This window comes from Danio rerio, chromosome 12 (genome assembly GCF_052040795.2).
Source record: "Danio rerio strain M-AB ecotype USA chromosome 12, GRCz13ab, whole genome shotgun sequence".
NCBI lineage: Eukaryota > Metazoa > Chordata > Actinopteri > Cypriniformes > Danionidae > Danio > Danio rerio.
Window position 1 is genome coordinate 25,410,188 of NC_141032.1, and position 27,381 is coordinate 25,437,568.

At 40.7% G+C, this 27,381-nt stretch overlaps 2 protein-coding genes across 37 annotated transcripts in view; both read right to left on the bottom strand.

Annotated features, from left to right (window-relative positions):
* Positions 1-22,449, bottom strand: part of odad2 (outer dynein arm docking complex subunit 2) — a 150,318-nt gene extending 127,869 nt beyond the window's left edge. For 6 of the 22 annotated variants that reach the window (XM_087276250.1, XM_087276254.1, XM_087276243.1 and 3 more), the window contains exons 1-2: positions 21,063-21,287; positions 19,367-19,400 (exon numbers count right to left, since the gene is read on the bottom strand). The gene's annotated coding sequence lies outside the window, so the exon portion shown is untranslated. Of the gene's footprint in view, positions 1-15,056; positions 15,148-15,263; positions 15,449-19,366; positions 19,401-21,062 lie in introns of all 22 variants that reach the window. The other 16 variants (XM_087276253.1, XM_087276258.1, XM_087276238.1 and 13 more) reach the window with 8 other exon arrangements.
* The window catches only part of mpp7a (MAGUK p55 scaffold protein 7a), a 192,619-nt gene continuing 186,629 nt past the window's right edge, over positions 21,392-27,381 (bottom strand). For 12 of the 15 annotated variants that reach the window (XR_015503264.2, XR_015503263.2, XR_015503262.2 and 9 more), the window contains 1 exon segment: positions 21,392-24,007. Coding sequence is in view for 5 of the 15 variants with exons in the window: in XM_087274601.2 (XP_087130727.1) it covers positions 23,828-24,007 (180 nt within the window). In the remaining 10 variants the exon portion in view is untranslated. 15 annotated transcript variants of the gene reach the window in all.

A 27,381-nucleotide genomic window follows, 5' to 3' on the forward strand; every position in this document is an offset into this window, starting at 1 on the left:
AGAACTAAAAGGGGGGCTAATAATTCTGACTTCAACTGTACATAATGTTTAATAAATATAGACTTTATTATAAGACATTGTTTAATATAATATTATAAATTTACAATGCTGATTTTGTAATTAAAAAAATATAACAAATATTTCTTTTATTTGCCTTAAAAATGGCATATTGATTTAGCTTCTGACACCCACTCAACTATGAGTGTGGTTGTTCTGGTCATGTAATTACCCTGATGTTAGAGGTGAAGGGGCTCCACTGAGAGCAGTGAGGGAGAGTTTAAGAAAACATGGGGTGCCTTTCCTTAGTAGCCCTCCGGTCACCTCGACATTCTCAAGACTCTGCCAAATTGTTCTGCAAACACTGTCGATACATTCCCTAAACAATCTCAATGATTTCCCCAAACAGCTCAGGCATAGCTGTAGGAGTCAATGCGTTTCATCAGCCTGTCTTTACACCGTCAGTGTTTCCCGCTGTGTATTGTCCAAATATTGTCAGCATAATGCTTCAGAATTACTCATGTGTTCCTGTTGTCATTACGTTTTTAGAAGACAGGCTCCTGAACCATGTTTCAACTCAGCAAAAGTGCTGATAACCAATTGAAGTTAATTAACCTTTGACCTCCAAACGGCTCAATTTAAATTGCATGATTCAGGTGACATAACTGGTTAATTCATATCTACATATCTAATAAAGCTTCACTAGGGTGCGATGCTCTGACGTCTCGTTGTTCTCATTTTAATGAAGAGGAGCAGCTCAAGGTTACACAGACCTGAAAGAGTCTACATCTCAGACATGAAGTCATGTATTTAAAGGGGTAGTTCTCCCAAAAATGACAATTCTGTCATCATTTATTCAACTTCCACTTTTTCCAAACCTGTAAGAGTTTCTTTCTTTTGTTTAACACACAAGATATTCATAAGATGTTAGAAACCATCAGTCATTGACTTCAATAGTGTATATATACAGCTGAAGTCAGAATTATTACCACTCCTAAATGATTAGCCCCCCTGTATGTTTCCTCCAATTTCTAAGATTGTTTTCAACACATTTATAAACAATAGTTTTAAAAGCTCATTTCTAATAGCTAATTTCTTTTATATTTGCCAAGACGAAAGTACATAATATTCATTCATTCATTTTCTTTTCAGCTTAGTCCTTTTATTAATCTGGGGTCGCCACAGCGGAATGAACCGCCAACTTATCCAGCATATGTTTTATGCAGCGGATGCCCTTCCAGCAATAACCCAACACTTGGAAACACCCACACACTTTTGCATTCACACACATACACTACGGCCAATTTAGCTTATTTAATTCACCTATAGCGCATGTCTTTGGACTGTGGGGGAAACAGGAGAACCTGGAGGAAACCCACGCAAACACGTGGACAACATGCAAACTCTACACAGAAATGCCAGCTGACCCAGCCGGAGATCGGACCAGTGACATCAGTAAATAATATTTTACTTGATATTTTTCAAGATACTAGTATTCAGCTTACAGTGACATTTAAAGTCTTAACTGGGTTAATTAGGTTATAGGCAAGTTAGGGTAATTCACTGTATAACAGTGGTTCCCCTTCGGGGGGAACTTCAGCACTATAAGTGGATTTGATTGTAAAATCCACGCATTGGGAGGTTCGGTTCAGAAGCTACTCGTCTGAAAGAGTATTGAACGGGCCAATTAAGAATGAATTGGCAGCGCAAGCCTGCGCAGGTGAGCGGCATAAGCAATCAACTGAGTATATAAGCTCACCTGGCGCCAGCAGACGCTATCCTTTTCGCTTCAGAGACTTTCTGATCGAGTCGATGAGGGTTCCTCCTGCTGTGACCAGCGATTCCGAGCGAACGAGAGCATTCTCCCGGTCCAGAGTGTGTACACGCAGTGGCAGACGGTCGAGCTGGGTTTCTCCCTTGCCTGGCGTTCTTTGGGTCCGGTCCTCCAGAGCGGTGCGTATAAAGTTGCAAACTTCACAGAAAGAGCAACACAGTCGTGCAGCACGTCCTTATCAGGACGGCGCTCCGACTGTGCGTTTCTGGATGCGGTGGTTTCCTGTCCTCGGATGATGGGCGCGGGCACTGCGTTACATGTCTGGGGGTCCAGCATGTTAATGCGCTGCTCGCGGGCAGTTCATGTCGTCATTGCGATGCCATGACTGTTGCGCAAGATCGCGGTTAGCCTTTGCAAAAGGGTGAACCACCCCAGTTGTCCCCTGCTCTGCAGCGGGCACTCGGGCAGATCTGAGGGTTTCAGCGAGAGATAATCCGTCGCCCACGGGCCCGCGGACCTCCCGCTCCTCTAAGCGCTCCATCCAAGCTTCGGGCGGGGGAAGCGATCCGTCTAACAGATGGTAGCCCTTACGCCCGATGACACCGGAGACCAGATGTCCACCGCGGCATCGGAGGGTGGGCTTTCATTGTCCGATGATGATCCAGACCCGCTCGCCCCCTTCGGGCTGGTGAGCGCTGTCACTACGGATCCTGAAACGGACATGTTAGCCGTGCTTTCCCGGGCTGCTTCGGCCGTGGGTTGGAGATGGTTTATCCCCCAGCTCCGCGGCCGGACCGACTAGAGGGGCGTTCCCTTCTTCCCGGAGGTGCACAGTAGGCTCACGCGGTCTTGTAAAGCACTTTTTTCTGCTCGTGCTGCGTGTTCCTCCACCCTAACCACTCTTGACGGTGAAACAGCCAGGGGGTATGTGGCGATTCCTCAGGTTGAGTGCGCGATGGCGGTAAATCCGCGCGGCGCCTCTTCTTGGCGGGGTCCGCCTCGTCTCCCATCCAAAGCCTGTAAGTTATCTGCCTCCCTCGGAGCTAGAGCTTACATAGCTGCGGGCCAGGCTGCTTCCGCCTTGCATGCGATAGCCACCTACCAGCGCTACCAAGCGCAGGCGCTGGCCGAGCTGCACGAGGGTGGGTCCAACCCAGGCTTACGAGCTTCGCACCGCCGCCGACTTAGCTCTTCGGACTACTGAGTCCGCTGCGTGTGCGTTGGGGAGGACGATGTCCACATTAGTGGTCCAGGAGCGCCACCCCTGGCTGATATGCGCAAAGTCGACAAAGTCCGCTTTCTTGACTTCCCCATATCCCCAGCCAGGTTCGGCGACACTGTCTGTGAATTCACCCAGGAATTCAAGGCGGTGAGAGAGCAGTTGGTGGGTGATGTTTTATCGGCGGTCCGTAGCCCGCTCCGCCCGCCGTGCCATTCATACCTGCTCCTCGCCGAAGGCGCCCGCCTACGAGAGCTGCTCCGCCCCCGCACACGCCTCAGGCGAAGCGAGCGCGTCGGGCACCTCGGAAGCAGGCAGCCCCCCTGCCCAGAACGCCGCTAAGTCCGGCAACGGACCGCGAAGCGCCCCTGGGACAGGCCATCTGGAGAAGAGGGAACTTGCTCTTTCCCCGCTGGAGGGCCCCATTTCTAACGGCACTTTTTACTGCCATGAAAACATTATGAAAGGGCACTTTTCACTTCCCCAGATGTGACAGCCCGAAATCTGCCAGTCTGGGACGCTATGCTTTCTAGCTTGCAGATTCGGTGCGTTTCGCCAGTGGCTCACGAGCGCTGGGAGGACGGTCTCCTTTCTCCCACCCCTCGAGCCTCCCCTCCGGAGCTCGGGTTTGGAGTGAGAGCAAATATCTCACCTCCAGCTTTTCCGTGGGACCCGCGAGCTTCCCGGATCAGCACACCCACTCCGCGCTGCCCCACTGCTGGTACGTCAGCGATTGTAGCGATGAGTCCATTAGCGAGAGCTCTGCCTGCCTGGTTAGCGCGGGCCAGCTCTTCGCGGTGGCTCATACGCACAATCAGACTCGGCTATGCGATTCAGTTCGCGAAACGGCCCCCCAAGTCACGGGTGTGTATTCACCAGGGTCAGCCCCCTGTCCGCCCTTGTCTTGCGAGAGGAGATTGCTGTCCTCCTGGCGAAGGATGCAATCGAGCCGCTCCCTCCAGCCGAGATGGAGAGTGGGTTTTACAGCCCACGCTTCATCGTGCCCAAAAAGAGCGGTGGGTCACGGCCAATCCTAGATCTGCGCGTTTTGAACCGCTGCCTGCACAAGCTGCCGTTCAGAATGCTCACGCAGAAGCGCATCCTCCGGTGCGTTCGTCCTCTGGGTTGGTCTGCAGCATTAGACCTGATGGACGCGTATTTCCATGTCTCCACTCTTCCTCGCCACCGACAGTTTCTGCGGTTTGCGTTTGAAGGTCGAGCTTGGCAATACAAAGCCCTCCCCTTCGGGCTCTCTCTGTCTCCGCGGGTCCTCACCAAGCCCGCGGAGGGTGCCTCAGCGCCCCTTCGGCTCGCGGGCATCTGCATACTCAATTTCTTACGACTGGCTGATTTTTGCCCTCTCTCGGAGCAGTTGATTATGCACAGAGACAAAGTGCTCTGGCACTTCCACCTGTGGGGGTTTCAGGTCAACCGAGAAAAGAGCAAACTCGCCCCCGTGCAGAGGATCTCTTCTCTCGGGCTGGAGCTGGACTCGGTCACCATGGCAGCGCGCCTCTCCGGAGAGCGCGCTCAGCTGATGCTGTACTGTCTGAGAGAGCTCGACAGTAAAATAGTGGTCCCACTGAAACTATTTCAGAGGCTCCTGGGGCATATGGCATCCGCAGCCGCTTCATGCCGCTCGGATTATTCTATATGAGACCACTTCAGCACTGGCTTCACGATCGAGTCCCCAGACGCGCATGGCACGCGCGCGCACACCGAGTCTCTGTTACTGCGCTGTGTCGCCGCGCCCTCAGCCCTTGGAGCGACCCCTCGTTCCTACAGGCCTGGGTGTCTCTAGAACAGGCGTCCAGTCTTGTTGTCGTTTCAGCAGACACTTCCAACACGGGCTGGGGGGCTGTGCGTTGCGGGCATGCGGCTGCGGACCTGTGGAAAGGTACCCAGTTGCATTGGCATATCGCCTGGAGCTGTTGGCAGTGTTCCTCGCTCTCCACCGTTTTTTTCCGGTGCTGGAGCGGCAACACGTGCTGGTCAGGACGGACAGTACGGCGGCGGTGGCGTATATCAGCCGTATAGGGGGTATGCGCTCTCGCCGCATGTCTCAGCTCGCCCGCCGTCTGCTCCTCTGGAGTCATCCGCGGCTGAAATCGCTGCACACCATTCATATTAAGGCAAGCTCAACCGTGCAGCCGATGCGCTCTCACGGCAGCCTTGCGTCCTGGAGAATGGAGACTCCACCCCGAGTCTGTTCAGCTGATATGGGCGCGATTCGGGGAAGCCCAGATCGATCTGTTGCTTCCCCCGAGATCGCTCATTGCTAGTTGTTCTTTCCCTGACCGAGTGCTCTCGGCACGGATGCACTGGCTTACAGCTGGCCTCGAGGCACGCGCAAATACGCGTTTCCCCCAGTGAGCCTGCTCGCGCAGTTACTGTGCAAGGTCAGGAAGAGGACGAGGAACAGGTTGCTGGTTGCGCCCCTCTGGCTCAACCGGACCTGGATGTCAGAGCTCTCCCTCGCGATAGCCCTCCCCTGGCAGTCCCTTCGAGAGAGCACCTACTCTCTCAGGGACAGGGCACCACCTGGCACCCTCGCCGATCTTTGAAGAGATTTTAGACGCGAGGAAGACTTAGGTAACCTCCGATTGCGGTGGCTAATACCGTCACTCGGGCTAGAGCCCCCTCCCCGAGCGCGCCTATGCCCTGACGTGGAGTCTATTCACTGAATGGTGTGTCTCTCGCTGAGAAGACCCCCGTAATTTGCCAGATCAGCGTTGTGCTTTCTTTACGCCGAGAGAAGCTGGAGAGCAGGCTGTCGCCCTCCACACTCAAGGTTACGTGGCTGCCATCTCCGCTCTCATAACGCGGTGGCTGGCAGCACCGTGGGAACGCATAACCTCATCATCCGGTTCCTCAGGGGCGTTAAGCGAATTAATCCATCCCGCCCCCTCTCATGCCCTCTTAGGATCTCGCCCTCGCTACACAAGCCGCGTCAGATCCCTTCGATCCTCGACTCAGTATCTTTCTGTCCCTGAAGACAGCTCTGCTGGTCGCGTTGATATCGATTAGAGGGTCGGGGACCCGGAGGCATTTTTCGGTCAGTGACTCGTGCCTGTAATTGGGCTGGCTTCTCTCACGTCCTGAGACCCCGCCCGCGATATGTGCCCAAGGTTCCTACCACTCCGTTTTTTTATACGAGGTAGTGAGCCTGCAAGCGCTGCCCTCGGAGGAGGCAGACCCAGCCCTTCTTTATTGTCCAGTTCGCGTTTTGCGTATTATCCGGACCGCACTCAGAGTTTAGATCATCTGAGCAGCTCTTCGTCTGTTATAACGGTCGGCAGCAGGGAAGTGCCGTACCGAAATAAGTTCCCACTAGATTGTGGATGCCTTTCTTCACTATCAGAGCCGAGATGAGCCGCGTCCCCCGAGAGCGCGTGCGCACTCCACTCGGAGCTTCGCATCCTCTCCAGCGCGCGCACGCGGCGCCCCTCTAACAGACATCTGTAGAGCTGCGGGCTGGGTGACACCCAACACATTTGCAAGGTTTTACAATCTGCGAGTGGAGCCGGTTTCCTCAAGGGTATTAGGTAACCCTTGGTGATTGAGGAAACAATTCGGTAGGGTGTTGAAACACGCTTGCTGCGCCATTTTCCCTAACACGGAGATACGTGCGCCTTTTTATCTGTCAGTAAAGTTCCCCGTCAGGTGAGCCCTGCAGATTCCTCCGTGGCCCCCAGCACTGACTCAGCGGAGGAGTCACTTGCTGGCCCACTACGTTGTAGGTCTGCCCGCTGGTCAGCCCGCGTTTTGGGTAAAGGTGCCTGCTATGCTGATCCCCACTAGGCGATCCCATATGCTTATTCCGCCACGGTTAAGTCCCCCCCTGGGCGGACCCGTGTCTTCCCTCCCCGCTAACCACTCTTTTGCTATGCGTACTCCCCCTTTTTAGGGCTAGTCCATATGTAAATCTGCCATCTATCCCCCCTTGGGTAACGGATGGCCTCCGCAGCGTCCTCCCTATCGGGATTGCACGCTTCCCAACGTACTGTCGTATTTTCCTAGAATTATCTAGATGCTCACGACTTCCCAAAAAATATATATAAATCCGTAAAACTTCTGTTGAAGTAGGATAAATTAGGGCCAGGGACACGTTGGAGGACCGCGCCCCCCATGATGTGGGTGCGTCACGCTTGCTTGACTATCTCCTCATCGGGGGTGTTGGTAAGGTGCAGTCATTATGGCGCTTTCAATGGGCTCCCAATGCGTGGATTTTACAATCAAATCCACTTATAGTGCTGAAGTTCCCCCCGAAGGGGAACGTTCGAGGTTACTAAAGTAACCCTTCGTTCCCCGAGGAGGGGAACGGAAGCACTATACTCCGTCGCCATAATGACTGTCCCTTAGCTGTTGAAAGTCTCTTCAGCTTAAAAAGGATAGCGTCTGCTGGCGCCAGGTGAGCTTATATACTCAGTTGATTGCTTATGCCGCTCACCTGCGCAGGCTTGCGCTGCCAATTCATTCTTAATTGGCCCGTTCAATACTCTTTCAGACGAGTAGCTTCTGAACCGAACCTCCCAATGCGTGGATTTTACAATCAAATCCACTTATAGTGCTTCCGTTCCCCTCCTCGGGGAACGAAGGGTTACTTTAGTAACCTCGAACGTTTGTTGAGTGTGCTTTTTGCTTTGAGAGATGCCTTTTGTTAGTGATTTACTAATGTCCGCAAATGTTTTGCGCGCTGCTTTTGTGCCCTGCGTTCTTGCTGTTGCGCACTCGCAATTGAAAAAAGCCAACTCTGAGCTGAAAAAGCGTGTTACGTCATCACGCCTCTTTCTTCAATCAAATGAAAGCAGAGGCGGGGTTTCTGTTGAGGTGACAGCAGTGTTTGTGTTGTCAAGACAACTACAAAGACTTTTGAAGATGGCGGAGTAGTGATTGCTGTTTTGAGTTTTGCGGAGCTACAGTATATGACTTCACAAATAATATTCTGATAACATAATAATAATATCTGATAACAATATTAACAGCAACACTTGAGCACATTACACAGCAGATTCAGTCATTGCCTAGCGACATAAAAAGCACATCACAATTAATCGGCCCTTAAACTGGGCTAAAAGTATTGACCAAAAATGTTTTTTAAAAACATTATAAAACGATTTTATTTTAGCCGAAATAAAACAAATAATACTTTCTCTAGAAAAAAAAAAATATTATAGGTATTACTCTAAGAAAAAAAAACCTTACTCTGTTAAACATTATTTGGGAGAAAAAAAGAAGAAAAAAAAAAGAAAAAAAGAATTTAATAATTTTGTCTTCAACTGTGTATACATGCAGTTTATTATTATATTTTGAAGTATTCATCAGCATCTTAAATCCTTGAAAGTTTTTAATATTTTTTTATTTTATTTTTTTTTAATGTATGAACATCTATTTTTGTATGTAATATATCATCTTTGCTTCAAATGACAAAAAAAAAAAACGATTAACCACTTGTGCGAGGCATTTCTAATGCAGCATCTATTTGACAGGACAGCAAATTTGACATTGTTCTCTCCTCTGACTGTTGTTGTTAGTCTCACAATATTTATTTCCTTTTCTAAACGTCTTTATAACATAATCGGGGAGTTTTTCTTTGATTATTTGAGCAAATAAGATTGAAAAAAAAAGATTTGTTGTTGTCTCCTATTCACTGCGCTCCAACTATGATGACTTCCACTACTGAGGAACCCGGAAATGGGAAAAGAGTCTATCTTATTGATTTTTTTGATACAGATTCCATGTTCAGATCCCAGATGCACCCCAAATTATGGTAGAGCCACTAAGCAATCATAACATAAAATAAAATGTAATATTTGAACAAAGGAGTAAATTTATGTACAAAACAATGACATAGTTAAGCTCAAACAACAAACTAAACTATTTTGTAAACCTTCTGAATTACTGAAACAAATAGGAAAAAATTTAAGTGGAATTTACAAGTTCCTTAACCTCTCTTAATTTAAAAACAGACCCAAAAAAGTGGCATCACACAGAATATACAAACTCAATAAATCCATTTTAAAGGAAATTTTTCTAAACAGATCAGAAGATCAAACAAATCAGAAACAAATCATAACAAAGCAGTGCGAAGAAATTCAATGCTTCTGCTAGTGTTTGGGTGGGCCTTTGCACATAAACTGGAAAGAAACCAATTTTACCACTGGGTAAATGAGTACCAATTACTAGGTTTAACAATCAGGACCCTTACTGGTTTTGATGCAGACCCCACCTTCTCCTACATTTAGAAACGCATACTGTACACTATCCACAAAACAAAGAAAAATAAATAACTAAATCAACAGATGTAACAATAACCCCTAGTTAACATCACTCTTCAAAATACTGTCTCCATGTTCAACATCATCTTGTGTTCAACAAATAGACATTTTCATTTTTGTGTGAACTATTCTTTTAACACAGGAGAATGTCTTTTTTTTTTGTCCCCCCATTCTTCACTTCTGTACCCACTCCACCATCCTTTGTCTTGTATATCTTTCCTCGTTGTCTCTTGTTACCCTTTTCACTGTCTCTCCAAGATGAGAAAACCAGAGAGGACTATGAGAGCCAAAGCAGACACACAGCATGAGGACAAAGTATTAACAAGCCAGACAGTAAAGTGTCACATCGCAAGAACTTATGTGTTCAGATCCAGCCAGAAAGGGGACAGAGAGAGAAGATATTGTAGTTTCGAGAGGAAAAACCAAGGGATGATGCTTGAAAAATGGGTCAAAATGGAGGAAAGGGTGGTTACAAAATTGGTTTCAAACAATTGATATTTCAAAATGCAAACATATTATGCGGAACAACATTTTGAAACATTGAAAACAGGAAATGTTTCTTATGCATATTAGAATGAACTTTTAGTTTTAAGTAACAGCTAAGACATATAAGACTGCAAAGGTCAGTTCTCAGTCTACACCACAACAATTCTATAACATGACACAAATGTCATTGAAATCACTCAGAATGTTTCAGAATCTAATCCATTCTGACAATTTTTTATAAATAAATGAAAAACAAAATTGAGGAACATTTTCAGACATTTCTATTCAGCATTAGATACATAACATTAATGTTTTAACTTTAGGAGCATTATAAATCAGTCTTCGGCAGAATATCCCTGATTTTCCCACACACACACACACACACACGAATAAAAATTATTACTGTGTTATTTTGGAAAAATGTTAATTTTATGGAGGGGAAAAAACTCTGAATGACATTTTAATTCAAAATTCAGAAGATGTGTTACCAGATCGTTATCAATAGGCAGGGGCGGACTTAACTAATAAAGTGAAGTCAGCAGCCGCTTAGGACCCAAGGGAGTTAGGAGGTCCCAACCAATGTTGGGACAGAGTTGCAAAATCTGTCAATGACTGTTGTTACTTCTTTTCAAAACCGGAGCCCTCCATGAATAATGAAATTTCCTTCCGTAATGCACATGCACGATGTGTCAGCGCCACGGTTTAAAGACACTGCCAATCTGCCAGTGATCAGAGTAGAGCTGTGGTAGAGGTAGGTAGAGTGTAAAAGACTGAGAATTTGGGGAATAAAAGTAGAAATAAGACAAACAATGAAACGTAACTTTTTTCATGATTTTGCTTTCTGGTCAAATAACTTTAAGATGATGAGCGCTGAGTTTAAGAGAGCTTCAGTTCAAATAAAATTGCACAATGAGCAGTAATAGATTCCCAAACCTGCAATTATTAAACTCATATGAAAAATGGTGACAAGATTAGTTTGATTGATTGTGAATATAAATGTTTTTTCATTCATTCATTTTCTTGTCGGCTTAGTCCCTTTATTAATCCGGGGTCGCCTCAGTGGAACGAACCGCCAACTTATCCAGCAAGTTTTTACGCAGCGGATGCCCTTCCAGCCGCAACCCATCTCTAGGAAATGTTTTTATTAATAATAAAATATAATTACACAAAGGCCTAGTTAACTGTATTGTACATAGTTTGTGAACTTGTTTTTTCATTTGTGAATTTATTGCATTTAATTTTACATTAAGAAGATAGAATTTTGAGTTTCAATGCTATAGGGCCCCTCTCCTGGAATTGACTAGGGCGCCCAAACCACTAAATCTGCTCATCAATAGGGCTGCACAATCTATCGTTTAGCATTGAGATTGCAATATGTCAATCTGCAATAGTCACATGCAATAGTCACGTAATGTCAATTTAGAATTATAGTTGATCAGCATTACAGTTCAGAGCATATGATTTTTTAGAGTCATCACAAAGTTTAACCCTAAAATCGAGAGATGGATGATTTTAAGACCTGCAACTGTGTATGATTTAAACAAACCTAACCAAGATTATAAAGGTATGTAAAATTAATTGCATTTAATTATTTATACAATGAAGACTTTACACTATACAGTATTATTAATCTGTTATTATTAAATTTCTGTACCTTAATACTGTTAGATTTTACAGAAAATCACAAAATGAATGTTTTTTTTAAATTGTAGTTGTTTTTGTTGTATTCTACTTTATGCAGATACTGCTCTACAAAATAATCCCAATCAATGTAAAAATATAAATTATACCAAATAGAGTTAAACAAAATCTTGTGAAATTATATTCATATCGCAATATACATCACAGACAAACGAAATACTGCAATATCAGTTTTTGTAAAAATATTGTGCAGCCTTACTTACCAATATAGAAAATGATCAACTTAAAAAGAAAAACTGGTAAACTTAGAAATGGTACTTAACTTAAGAATATCATTTACAAAATCAAGAAATATGGGTTAGGTCAGAGAAGTACAAAATGTGGAGAAAAGTTTTGGAGTAGCTAGAATGGAAGCTCCCTCCAGAGAGTCTTTTTGGCTAAATATCAAACTTTAGCAGTAGTACAGAGACCCCCTTAACCCCAGTGACCCACCCACACGTCCACCTCCAATCCTGCTCTGTGTAACTCATCCAGTCCAATGGAGAATAGCAGGAGAGAGGGGTCAGGATCAGGAAGAAGGGGCCAGACGAGCTCACACTAGCCTTTAAATCTCAATGATTGGAGTGTATATCTGGAGGGAGGCCTCGTCATTTACCTTTAATGGTGTACAGCAGGAGGTAAACACTGGAAATGACTCCAATGCCACGACTGGGTGGTTTGCTGCATAGTTTTCACAGCTGATCATTGACTCTGTGTTTCTTTGATAAAGAGGCTGATTGATAGAGGTATTTATGAAGAGGTAAAGAATACAACTGGAAAAAAAGAAAGAGGATTTCTAGACCCTTTGCTAAAAGGTTCACTCCAATTTCAGTTTGGTGTGTGAAAGAATGAAATGGTATGACATCAGTTTAAACAAATCAAAAGTTTGTTTTGATTGGAAGGATAGAAGTGTTTAATTTTAAAAACGTAATTGTTAAGTTTTATATTAAGCAAACAGGACTTCTTTTTTTTTTCAAAGAAAAAGTAAAAGCCAGAATTGAAAGAGAAACTCACAATTTTGAAATAAAAAAACTTGAACTTTGAAGAAGCCAAGCCTGCAAATCAAAAATTCAACTACACAAAGTTAGAATTTAGTTTTTTCAGATTCAGGATTCTAAATTTACATCTCACAGTTCTAACTTAATTTTTTCTAAACTGTGACGATTTCTCAGATTTCATGTAATTAAAGATTATAGGAAGTGTAAATGTCAGACATTGTGGAGTATTTGGTCATACATTTGGCATTACTGATAAATATAATATTTTGTAAAATGTGTTCAGTTCTGCCAATGTCTGTACTTGATCAAGGCATGATTGTGTATTAAAAAGTGAAAGTTAACGTTGGGCTGCGCGGTGGTGCAATGGGTAGAGATATTGCCTCACAGAAAGAAGGTGGTTTTAGAGCCTTGGCTGGGTCAGCTGGCATTTGAAATTCACATGGGTTTCCTCCGGGTGCTTCGGTTTCCCTCACAAGTCCAAAGACATGCGCTACAGGTGAATTGGGTAAGCTAAATAATCCATAGTGTATGTGTGTGAATGGGAGTGTATGGGTGTTTTTCTCAGTGATGGGTTGCAGCTGGAAGGGCATCCGCTGTGTAAAACATATGCTTGATAAGTTGGTGGTTCATTCTGCTGTGGCGACCCCATTTTAATAAAAGGACTAAGCCAAAAAGAAAATGAATGAATGAATAAATAAATAAATGAATGAATGAATGAATGAATGAAGTTAATGTGTTATTGTCACATTAACGCATTACTTAACACCATCAAGTATACATCACGTTAACACCGTTTATATTATTAATTTACGTCAAAACTTCACTGCTCATTGGCTCTTAATACACACGCAGACAAACAATGGGTCAAAGTAGGGGTGGGAAAAGGAACAGCACTGGATTGGGATCGACACCACCATGAGTCTCAACCAATGAAAACATTTGCACAGGCCTAATGCTGAGTTCACACCAAACACTGAGTACTGCCTCAATCGCTCTAGTTTACTCGCAGGATGTTCTTCACTTCAACCAAATTTTCCACTCTAGTTGAATTAGTTAAACTTGAAGGGTAGATGAGATTTAGGTGAATTTCGCATGTTCGTGACAGTGTATGTAATCTTCCCTCACAAATACTTAATTTCATTTTTGTTGTTAACCCAGCAAAATATATTATATTTTACAATAGGGAATTACAAAATATATGAACAAACATTCTGAAGTGGAGTATAGAGTTCCTGTGCTTAGGTAAGTATAGGGAGTAGTGAACACTGTATGAACACAGTTCTAAACACAGATAATCAATAAAGCTGGTTAAATGAGAGCAATGTGGTGCAAGGACAGGGACTGACAACCACGGATATAATGAGCACTTAACTATTACTAAATGCCCTGGCAGTAGCAGATTGCTTGCAGTTGGTGTGTTTACAGGCGCAAATTCCCTTTACCGACAGAGGCTGCTGAGTAAAATAAAAATGGTGAAGTGCGACAGACAAACCACAAACTGTGCAAATACTACAAAATGAAGTTTACTTACATTATCAGAACAACAAATATGATAAACATAAACAGCACAGTGAAAAACTGAAATCAAAGACGTCTATAAGCAAAAAAAAAAAAAAAAACTATTAATAAGCCAAACCATGTGGAGCAGATGAAGCAGGTCAGCTTGCTCAATGAGTGCTACGGAGATAACATGGTGCATCTGTGTTTTCATAGCGAAAGTGTGAATATGTTTTTCAGACTGAAAGAGAAAGTTGTTCTGTTGCAGAACCAGGGATTAGATTATTTTCACCCTGTGCTTTTTAAATGAGTTTATGTATATTTTAATAATTTACTTATTATTATTGAATATTCAAAAATGAATATTTTATACACTAATTATATATACAAGTATAATTTATTATTCACCTTCATGGTCATGTCCAACTCCTGTCTCTATCCTACTATATAATTAGTAATTTTATAATATATATTTTTTTACCAGTGGTCAGTCCCCTGGAGCAGAGGGCGTATTGACCACCTCTGTACACACTGCTGTTTAGTTTAGGAAAGACTTTCCACACCAGCCGTCTCAGTCTCAAGAGATTTTTTCAGCAGGGGACAATGACAACAGGTAAATTAGCAAAGGCCTCAGTTTATGCCAGAAAACAGACATATGCTGATATTTTATTTTAAATGTGCAGCATTTAAGAAGAAAATGAAAGGGCTCTTCACCTTAAAATTGTTTCCAAAAATTTTGTTAAAAAGTCGTGATTAAATTGTATCATCAAATTATTATCGCGAATCATGAGCGAGATGAATTGTTACATCCCTATTTATAATCATTGTCCAGAAGAACTAGTGTAAATACAACAAAGCAGGGCGTTCAATTAAAGTTCCAAAAAGTTCCAAAAAACCATGAGGTAACTAAATATAAGAGATCTAGTTCTGGTGAGATTTCAGTATCTGGATGCAAAATCGTACATAGCATATTTCTAGATACCTTAATATACACTATTAACAACATTATAGCACTGCTGTTATTTCAAACTACATTTTACAATAAGCCAAGAAAAAAAATAAATAAAAATGCATGACTACAATGAAATTTCCGTTTTCCAGAATGTTTTAAGGTCCAGTGTACTCACAGCAAACACTTTTCAGTCTCCCCCTTCACCTTCATATTGAGTCATGATGTGGTTGAGAGAATGTTCAGATGCTTTAATTCTCTGGAGAATGCTATGATAATGGAAAGATAATGTACATAATCAACATCATTGTGTTAATTAGTGACATATTGTGAACATTAGTGTCTGTAAGAGAGGTGTGGTGGGAAACAACAGAATGAGAGAGACCAACTGGGTGAAATGGAGAACGTAGTCCTTTCATTCAGATGAAGATGTGTCAGCAGTAATGGTTGTGTTCCTCTCCAGGCTGGCTGATTATTAACGACAGTGTGGCAGAAACCTAATCTGACTACACGCTTTTCTGTCTGCTCTGCTTTCAGCTGAGGGAGAACACCAAACAGGCTGATGCAACTCTAAAAGCGTAGAGAGAAACACACACAAAGGGCTTGTCAAACACACTGAACGCTGATTCTTTATCTGATACCCTCATGTTTGAAGAGCGAAGGCGGTGCAAGCAGAATCGTCATGGCAGGTTACACTGATGGGTCATACACAAGGGTCAGCCAAGTGGATTTCTCAACTTTTTATCATTGTTCCTTTTCAAATATTTTCTTTAAAAGATGCCATGGGATAAAAAAATAAATAAAATAAAATAAAATAAAATAAATAAATAAATAAATAAATAAATAAATATATATATATATATATATATATATATATATATATATATATATATATATATATATATATATATATATATATATACCTACATAGGCATAATTTAATAAAGTATTCTGTACATATATATTACATTCTGTGAGCCTCACATACTTTATCCATTGGCCTCTCATTCTCATGTAAATGTGTGTAGAATCCTGAAGAAAAACAGGCCAATCTGAACAAAACAGACTCTGATAATACACGAGATCTTTAATATGGATACCATGTGCTATGTTTAATTGGCCACAACAATTCCTAATGAGAATGCAACAATAATAATTTAGCTTCTTTATAACTTTATCTAAGCTTGTATTTTATTTACTATTACACAACCAGGCACAGAGTACCTCGTCTCAGCTCATCATTATAAAGTTAAATTCAAGGACAAATTATAAACTCACTGGCCAATTTATTTGGTACACCTTACTAGTGCTGGGTTGGGCTCATTTTTTGCCATCAGAACTGCTTTAATCCGTCGTGGTAGAGATTCAACAAGGTATTGGAAATATTCCTCTGAGATTTTGGTCCATATTGACATGATAGCATCACGCAGTTGCTGCAGATCAGCTGCACATCCATGATGGAGATCTTCTGTTCCACCACGTCCCACATCTATTTGATTGAGTACTCGGGACTGTGGAGGCCATTTTAGTTAAGTGAACTCATTGTCATGTTCATGAAACCAGTCAGAGAGGATTTGTGCTTTATGGTATGGCACATTATACAGCTGGAAGTAGCCATCAGATGATGGGTACACTGTGGTCATAAAGGGATGGACATGGTCAGCAACAATACTCAGGCAGGCTGTGGCGTTGACATAATGTTTATTTGTTACTAAAGGGCCGCATGTGTGCCAAGAAAATATCCCTCACACCATTACACCACCACCACCAGCCTGAACCATTGATACAAGGCAGGATAGATCCATGCTTTTATGTTGGTGATGGCTAATTCTGACCTTGCCATGCAAATGTCATCAGACCAGGCAATGTTTTTACAATCTTCTATTGTCTCATTTTGGTGAGCCTGTGTGAATTGTAGCCTCAGTTTCCTGTTCTTAGCTGACAGGAGTGGCACACGGTGTGGTCTTCTGCTGCTGTAGCCCATCTGCCTCAACGTTCAACATGCTGTGTGTTTAGAGATGCTCTTCTGCATACCTCAATTGTAATAAGTGGTTATTTGAGTTACTGTTGCCTTTCTATCAGCTCGAACCCGTCTGGCCATTCCCCCCTGTATTCTGGCATCAACAAGTCATTTGAGCCCAAAGAACTGCCCCTCACTGGATATTTTTTTATTTTTCAGACCACTCTCTGTAAACCCTAGAGATGGTTGTCTATCAAAGTTCCAGTGGATCAGCAGTTTCTGAAATAGTCAGACCAGACCATCTGTCACCAACAAACATGCCATGTTTAGTCACTTAAATCATCTTTCTTCCCCATTCTGATGCTTGGTTTGAACTGCAGCAGAACGTCTGGACCATGTCTACATGCCTAAATGCATTTAGTTGTTGCCATGTAATTGGCTGATTAGAAATTTGTGTTAACGAGCAATTAGATAGGAGTACCTAATAAAGTGGCCGGTGAGTGAACATTTATTTGGTGTCCGAAAAAGGCATAAGGTCTATTTAACTGTATCTTTTATTAGATTAGTGTAGTTTAACAGGAATATTGTGATATTTGTCATGTTTGTTTGTAATGAGGCAACAAACACCTGTACACTGCTGAATATAAGTGTTTATCCATCATGTCATATCACTCAGCTCTTACTTTGATTTTTCTGGAGTGATAGGACACCGATAAACTATGTTTGAGGTACTGTACATATTAATTTCTGCAACTGTTTTCATACAGTACATGTTCAAAACACAAAATGCAACTCTAAATGCATCTCTGTCTGTCCATTTGTCTATTAATGTAGCCTATTTTATCCACAAAACAACTCAGGGGCAAACTTTCCTTTCATTTCATGTTTCTCCTGCACAAGACCAGATACTAGAATGGCTTACAGTATTTACTGTGCTGCTGATCAAATGAATAGAGCCTTGTTGAGTACAAGACACTTCTTTCAATAATAAATGCCCAACATTTAAATACAGCCATACAAAAACGCCGCTTTGACTTTACCGGTTGCAAAAACCACTCATCGCTCATCAATTAGCTTGAAGGGCACGTCATGAAAACATGGCCTTGAGGCACGAAGACACTCATTCCTCCCTCCTCCAGAGAGCGTCTCGCTTACATTACTACACACAACCTTTCCTAATGAAACAGAGCATCATTCATCCACCACTTTTGCACGGTTTAACTACGAGTGAAAAGCCAAGCGTGGCACCATCGTAAGAGCCCTGGGAACTCTGAGAGAATCCTGACAACCTCCGACACAAACAAACAAAGGTAACTGAATTAATCTCCATAAAGATGAAATGAACAGGCAACAGACAAATGAAGCAGGGGCTGCTGGACTTTTCACCCCTGGGTCTGAGTCAAAGAGATCAGAAGGTGTGCTAAGCGAGAAAGGCATCAACACAATGGTCATAGACTCAGACAGACAAGTGCTAAAGCACGGCGGCACCAGTGCTGATTAAGTTTAAAGTAGACGGTCTGTGTTTTCCCTCCCACCAGCCTGACTCGCTCTCTCGTTTCCTCATTTTGCTCCTGCCAAACCTGCTGAGCGCCGTCATGGCTGTAAGTGGCACTGGCTTTCTGACAGGCCTGTTGTGACAAAGATGGTAATCAGAGGAGGTTGGTATAATGGGCTCTACCTGACACACACAAAACACATCCTTATTATTACCAAAGGATTACAACATTTCAGCATTCCCACGCTTTAGCAAATCAGCAGTCCTGCGACACGCTTCCTGTGTTTGACAGTTTAAAGAAAGTGAGTGAGAACACATGGAAGTTGTGAGATGCTGAGACACGTTTTAACACTGAATGTGCTCTTTTCTTGTTCTTAGTAGTGTTTTATTATTATTATTTTAGTCAATTTATATAATAGACTAATAAATATTTAATATAATAGTTTATAAATAGATAATAAATATTTATATAATAGACTAATATAATAGACTAATAAATAGTTTTTTTAGCTTGTAAATAGCTTTTATTTATTCATTCACAATTCATTTTATTTTCCTTCGGCCTAATCCTATTTATCAGGGATCACCACAGCGGAATGAACCAATTATTCCAGCATATGTTTTACACAGCGGATGGCCTTTCAGCTACTACTTAGTACAAAGGAACACCCATACACTCTCTCATTCATACACACACTTATACACTACGGACAGTTTAGGTCCCTGCTGTGAGACAGTGCTAACCACTGAGCCACCATTTTTATTTATTATTTTAGTCAATTTATATAACAAAAAAGGTTGTAAATTGTGTTCATTTTCTGAACTTGATTAATTTTAGATTTTTTTATTGGGATTTACTCTTTTTTTTTTATGGGACTTATCTTTTCCTTGCTTGTTGAACTACTGCATCAGCCATAATTCAGTCATCATTGACCTTTTTATTTTGGTGGAACAAACATGATTAAGGCACATTAATAAATAAATCTAAATATTATGACTAAATTAATGTGTACGCTAACTAAAATGTACTCACCTTGTTGTCATTCCAAAGTTCCATTCTCTCACACCTGAACACAATATACAGTTGAAGTCAGAATTATTAGCCGATCTTTTTTTCTTTTTTAAATAGTGAAATGATGTTTAAAAGGAACAGGAAAATTTTACAGTATGTCTCATAATATTTTTACTTCTGGAGAAAGTCTTATCTGTTTAATTTTGGCTGGAATAAAAGCAATTTTTAATGAAAAAAAAAACTTTTTAAAGGCAAAATTATTAGCCCCTTGAAGCTTTTTTGATAGTCTACAGAACAAACCATCACTATACAATAACTTGGCTGTTTACCCTAGCCTGCCTAGTTAACCTAATTAACGTAGTTAAGCCTTAAAATTTCACTTAAAGCTGTATAAAAGTGTCTTGAAAAATATCTAGTCAAATAATACATATATTACAAATATTATATTTACTGTCATCATGGCAAAGATAAAATAAATCAGTCATTAGAAATGAGTTACTAAAAATTATGTTTAGAAATGTGTGGAAAAAAATCTTCTCTCTATAAACAGAAATTGGAAGAAAAATAAACAGCGGGGCTTATAATTCAGGAGGGCTAATAATTCTGACTACAACTGTACATATATTTTAGTAATATTGGGAAGAGTTTTGCTGGCAATTTGAAGAGTTCCGATGCAAAAACCTCTAAGTGCCATCTGAAATTTGAATTGAAAATGAGCATTTTCTCAGCCTCCTTTGTTTATGTAGGATATTTTATTTGAAGACCATAAAAAAAGACTTATACTTTGCCGTAAAAGTGACATTAATGAACCTACCCATTGTAGCCTGATAAAACTGCTCAATTTGATAAGAAAATTTCAGACGGCATTTAGAGGTTTTTGCATCTGAACTCATTTACTTTTTTATCTTTTACAAAAAAAATAAATAAAATCTGATTCATGAACAGGGCAGCACGGTGACTCTGTGATTAGCACTGTCACCTCATAGCAAGAAGGTCGCTGGTTCGAGTTCCAGCTGGACCAGTTGGCATATCTGTGTGGAGTCTGCATGTTCTCCCTGTGTTTGTGTGGGTTTCCTCTGGGTGCTCCAGTTTCCCCCACAGTCCAAAAACATGAGGTGACTTGGGACAAAATGTCCTTTGTGTACGAGTGTGTGAATGTGAGAGTAATTCCCAGTACTGGGTTGCGGTTGGAAGGGCATCCGCTGTGTTAAACATATGCTGGAATAGTTGGCAGTTCATTCCGATGTGGCGACCCCAGATGAATAATAGGACTAAGCCGAAAAGAAAATGAATGAACTTGATAATGTACAAAACATGATGAAAAAATCCTAGAAAATGTATGAAAAGAAGAGATTTGTTGACAAAAAGACTAATTCATCTTCAAACTTTAATGATTTTTTGGGTTCAAAGACTGTATTAAGACCTATTCAGGGACTAAGCTGGAGGAAAATTGAAGATTTTTCTGATGTTTTCAAGATGTTTTTAAAAGTTGATTAAATTTTTTAAAAAGTGAGCAGTTTCATGTGCTGCATTCAAATATGTCCTTCTAGTGGACTTGCATACAAACGGACAAGGAGCACATTAGAATAGGAAAACATGCCTGAATTCCCTCCAAACAAGTCAAATGATGAACTCTCCATTTAATACCATGAAGAACGAGAAGAAAAACACAAAGAAACTAACACAAAGTAAGCTCGTCTTAAAAAAACATGGTTACCTCTTCCTATCCATCGTCTGGTATCATGTCACCCTTCCCTTTCTCCATCCATTTCAATATCTTCCCTATCAGCTCTGAGCGTCAGCGGCAGGTCTATCATGGAGGGGGAGCCGAAGGATTATGGGACATTGTGTTGGCTGCTGGCTTGTTTTGGCAGCTCATCAGACGGTGAGATCTCAGTAGTTGAGCAATGAGTCTGTCCCACCGGCCCTTTGTGTCTGAAGTGCCACAAACACTGAAGTGAATTAACTATTACAGGAAACATTGGTTATTAATTACAGAACTAGGAACAAAAACACCCTTGTTTCATAATGAAATTGGACAGAACATAACTGATTCACATATTTAATGTCCATTTGGAGGAGGGGATGTTTTATAACAGCACAGGTTGTAAACCCTTGATCATCGACAGAATGAAACAATATAGAAACATGAATCTCTGCTTTCATAAAATGCATTTGACATACACAACTTGGTAGAAGACCAGCCAACCAGGAAGGGATGTTACTGAAATACAGGATTGAATATTTACTGTGCATATTTCATATTAAGACTGCAAAGCTGACTGAAAAAGAGGTAAAGAGAAACATACAGTGAATCAAGTGAACAAACTCCATTGCACCTTGCTTTTAAAGGCAAAACTACAGTGTTTATGATGACTATTGGACAAAATTATTAAATGCAGTACATAACAGTAACAAGTGTCAATGGGATTAAGACTGCTTGAATGCAAAACGATATGCTGTAACAACAAAACGGATGTCTGCTCACACCAAACGGACATTTTTCAATTACATGTATAAGCGAGAGCTGCAGAGTTGTATCCTATCACTTTAAATATTCAAGCTTTTTAAATGCGATGGATTCTCATTGGCCTATGTTTTTATCAGTCATCAGATGGAAAACATATATATATATTTTGAAAGCAACTCCTATTTATTCCCCCATGTTACAATTTTGTATTTATTCCCCCATGTTACAGTTTTTTTGTATGTACAATGATTTTAGATCCATTTTTTAATTCTTATTCGTCATCATCCTTTTGGTGTGAACAGGACTTAACAAAACAACAGCAAAGGTATGCATGTATTTAATGACATATTCTTACATGAGGCATTGCTATATAATAAAAAAAGAAAACAGTAACTAATTATATCACTTAATGTTGATACTAATAATGCACTGAAATTTGCACCCAAAAAAATGTTATTTATCTGAAAACCAAATGAATATTGTTTGGGTTGTTCAGTTTTAATAAATAGACCTGATATGTTCTTTTGGGGAGTCACTCATATTTAAATCCAGCAATAGAACAGTTCTCCGTCCCTCAATAAATCTGTGAAATATTTCAGTTACTTTTCTTCTAAAATGGAAGCACATCCCAAATTCTGATACTTTTACCCATCTCGACACCTAAAGGATTTTATGAGTCGAATGGTTATTGAGATAAAAAAATGTTTTTGTGTGTTTTACAACAAAACACATGAATTAAAGCATATAATGTTAAAAATTTGATAAAATCTCAGATTAAAAAAGACATTTCAGGCAGCCGATATATAAAAAAAATAGTCCCTGCAAAATCCTGGAGGGATTGCCTAATATAGTAGCTAATCCATTTTTTGTTCTTGGCCGAAACAATGAAAAAATAAAATTGAAACATCTTTACTTTCATCTCAAATATTTCACCCATTTTCTTTGTGTTCGGTGAACAGTTTTTATTGAAATTTCAGTGCATCATTAGTTTTTATGCTATAAATACATATTCTACTCCCTCATCTGCTGATTACATCTTTAAGTTGGAAGCGGATTGAGCACCAAAAATAAGTAAGTACCATTGAAGTCCATACAACGCATGTCATGTCATATTTAAATCTTTTGAAGACTGTGACAAAATTTTCATTATTGGGTAAACTATTGAAGTCTGAAAAGCCTTTTTTTTCTTTCAGATTCAATTGCAGGAGAGGTGCTTTTAGGCTTCTTAGACTGAGTCAATTCCCTTATATGCATTTTCCAAGTGCCTAACCTCAAGAATGGAAGAATGGAAAAAGGAGAAAAAGACAGATAAAACTGAAAAACTCAGATTCTGCACACAGTGGTTTATACATTAGTAAAACTTCTGCTTACAAGGTGGCATTGATCCTTACATACTAAAAGCAAAAAAAATATTCTTGTAACTCTGATAAAATCCGGGACAGGCTAAAAAAGTAAAAGTCCAAAAAAAATATTAAAATATATTATTTTCTATTTAAATAAAATGGGCCCACTGAACATCATATGGCGTCCCCCATACACAACGCTAAACTAACAAAGTAACAGGCCAGTGGGGTACAGTGTGCTAAGTTTGCAAATATAAAAATGTGTACTTTGAGCACAGAAAAATAATAATCATCCCTTTGGTTTCTATAAACTAATGTTAAAAATACACCAAGCAGTGGTCAACACCACAACACCACTTGATTGGCAGCCTAAAACACACTCTCGGAGGCTGCTAAATGATCAGACATTTGACTTTTTGAGTGCTGTTACACCCGTTCAGCTATATTAACCACGACAAAACAAAAACAAACCCATACGCTTCCACTTTAGTCTCCAAGAAAAGATAAACCACTTCAGATGTATTAAGACTACTTAAAAAGTTTCCCTGTCACCATCTAAAGTCCAACATAAAAATTCAATAGAAAGAAATCTTTCACAGTTTTTTTAAGTCCTTCCCTTAGTCCCCCTTCCAGATGCAATTGCCTTGTTCCCTTGTGTTGTGCCGCCCCTCAGGAATGAGTCCAGCTGATGGGCACCCAGTGAGCTTCTGTCTCCACTTTCTTGAGCGCCTGTTTGAGCTCGCTGAAGGCAACTGTGAGGTCATCATTCACAATGACCTTTTCAAAGAGGTGACCGTACTGGTTTTCCATCATCTGAGAGGCACTGATCATCTCCAGAAAGTCCTCCTCCTAAACAACAAACGCATTCACAGCCAGTCAAAGTTCTTTTCTGAGACACATAATAAGCCCTAAAACACACTTTCCCACAGCACTCCCAAAACAACGGTCATAAACATCGACTTAATTAAAAACTATTCTTTTTTTTTGTTTATAATAAAACTACTTTAGATGCAGACATGCAAAAATATCTATATGCGATAAAAGATAAACATATAAACTGATATTTAATGTTCTACTGAGGTGGTGCACAGTTTAGAGTTATAGTTTGAGGTCTGGATCTCCAGCCGTTTTGATCACAGGAAGAGTGGAGTGAATAAACAGACCGCAATTTTATACCCTGGCATATGCAACAGATTGGCGCTTAAAAAGCCCTGAGAAATGATCAACAGTCATTATTCATTAAACATGTTCACTGTTCAAAACAAACTGACATTGATGAAAAACTTCAGAAACAAAATCAAATATATTTTATAACATGCTCAAGCTGCCACCACTAAGCATCCCCCCCACCCCCAAACAATGCAATCTTGGTAGTGTCTACTGGTTTATCTCAGGACTTTCAAACATGGCATTTGACCTTTCTGGGCTTGTGCATCCAAAATAAGTGTTTATGTGGGCAATCTTGGCATTCGGTGCCAGTCTCAAAGAACATGGCATGGTTTGAGTGGCTTTACCAATATAGATTTAACTTTTACAACACAAAAACATGAGACCCACACTGAGAGAGATATAATGCTATAAAACATATTGCCATGCTAAAAAAATAAATCAGAAGCTTCTGGAGGGACTTGAAGTTTTATACTCTACCAAGAAGCTATTAGGCGCATTTTACGTTTGGAAAAGTTGAAGTTTGGCATTAGCAGACAAGACAACAGCATGCATTTGGCCAGGTTTCCCCTCCCACTCTTTGTTGAACCCTTCCCTCTCCTCCTTTCTTGATCAGGGGTCGAGATGTAGTCAACGTTTCAGCTTCGGCACAGAGGGTCACAGAGCTGCTGGCGTTCTGAAAATTACAGCAGTCTCTCAATCTGACAGTCATTGGCAGAATGCATCAAAAGTCGCAGTTCATTGACTTAGTCATGGCTTTAATAAAGCTCTGGTTCAACGTGCTGAATTAGCTTGTGTTTGGTCTAAACAGTCAAAGGTTTGGCCCAAGGTCTGAACATATCTTTTCCTCTTTCTGTCATCAAATCAAAACCTCATGCTAATTGAGGTATAACAGATGTTGCGCCTCTAGGGAAGTGTTATTACCAAATCTGATCAGTTTCAAGGGTTTAAATCTATTTTTCCTCTGCATTTCTTTCCGATTGTTTATTTCCCAGAGGCTCTAATGCGTTTGCTCACTCAACGTTCAGGTCTTCCCTGAATTCTTCAGCACTAAGCTGCATCTCTCTCTTTCTCCCTCCTGCTTATCTCTCAATCCTTGCCGGAAAATCGATTTTTATTGGATCATATAAAGTGCACCTGCCCTTATCATTAAACCCGTTCAAAAAAGGACATCTCTGGGTCATCAAGAGGTCCTGCTTTTTATATTCCCAAAGTAAAGGCACTTAATCTGTGCTCTGGGCTGACTTTAACAGTGCACAGGACAAAAAGAAAAAAAAAAAACATCCTCCAATTTTAGCTTGTGTTTCCATTCCTCATTAAAACGATTTCTTGCCAGATGATGAAACCCTCTGCTCGTCCACCTCTGCTGACATTTTTATGAAATTTTAAGGTTTTTGCTACTCCTAAAAGGAGAATGAGTGATATTTTGATCTTTTACAGAACCAAAAATTGCATTAATGTTATACAAGCGATACTAAAAGTGAGAACAATAGAGTAGTGGGGTCTGGATTCACCGAAACAAAGGGAAGCCTGTTTTCTTGCACAGAGTCGACAGCGCTCAAGCTCATGGCTCTAACAGACGCAGTGTCTCTCTGGGAAAGAAATACTGCAAAGTCCTGGATGAAATATGCTTCTGAGATTTCATCAAACACGATACTTCTTGCATATCTATAATAGGCTGAATCTGGGTGCCTTTAACACTGTCAGGGTCTATAATCCACTTTTGCTAAGTTTTGCCAGCAAGGAAGGGTTTGTTTTTCCCCCTCAATAGTACCCACAATGACCTGTTGAAAGCAGGCAGACGGTTGCTGTGGATGGTGCCGACAGCTTTTGGTACAGCTCCTCTCACAATAGAGATAGCCAAAGCAACTTTCCCACTGACAACAGCATAATCCTTGAGCTTTGGGCGAATTGAAAACTTTGGGAAGCGTGGTGTGGTCTAATCTCACATTCAGTGGTTTGAATTAATATGACCAGCATCGACTCAGTTTCAAAGGTGCTGAAATAAAAATAATGAAATATGCAGCTAAAAGTCTAAATTTGTACTAGCTACCTTGTAAATTTACACACTTTTCCCAATTTAGGTATTAGACATTTAACACCTTAAACACCTATAAGATAGATATCAGACATTAAACACCTTATTAAATTATTTTAATGATTTTTTTGTAATACTTTATTTTTATTTATTTTTTAAAGGAAGAAATTTCAAGAACATTGGAACAGCTGACAGGTCACATACAGTATGTTCTTACAAGTCACATTAATAAATACATATATATATATATAGTGCAGTTTACACCATGTAAAGGCATAAGCACAATCCATTTTTTAGGATTATTAGTATGCGAATTATGAATGGATACTTCTTTTGTAGTTTTCCACAGAATTTCAAGATGACATCAAGTTAAATGGGCTTTAACCACTTCATGACATATTATGGACTACAATTTGTTACTTTATTTAAAGCAGACAACTTATGGCCACAACTGTGATGGAGAACATCTCTACTATCAAGTATGACTTTTGCACCTATAAACTTAAATTTTACTGCATAAGGGATGCTTGTCAGAAGTCTGAAACAGTGCAGAGTGCTGTTGTATAATACTAAAGGGCTTTATTTTGTGAAAACAACCACCTAAATGCACATTTTCCTACTTATGACATAGCTACTTGCCACAAAGGCAAACAATTAAACTACATTGATATGAACTGTAATAATTCTCTAATTCTATACTAAAAGAAAAGCTAGCAGAAATAAAAACAACTGAATAAAGCCTATATACAGCGGTGTGATATATTCTAACTGTCAAGATCATTCAAAGCACATGTAAGAACCAGTGTTAATAGATTTTTAGTAATTGTTATTCTTGATGTACCACCAGCAGGATCGAAATATTCCAGAGTGCCATTAAACAATAGTACGTAATGCACTCGTTGAGGTCACATTGAAATATAGAGTTAAATTAAGACACGTAGAATTTGATCCAACAGTTTAAGTCATTATTAAATACTATTAAGCTGCCTGTATGCAAGTAGCTAAAAGTGAGAGTTTG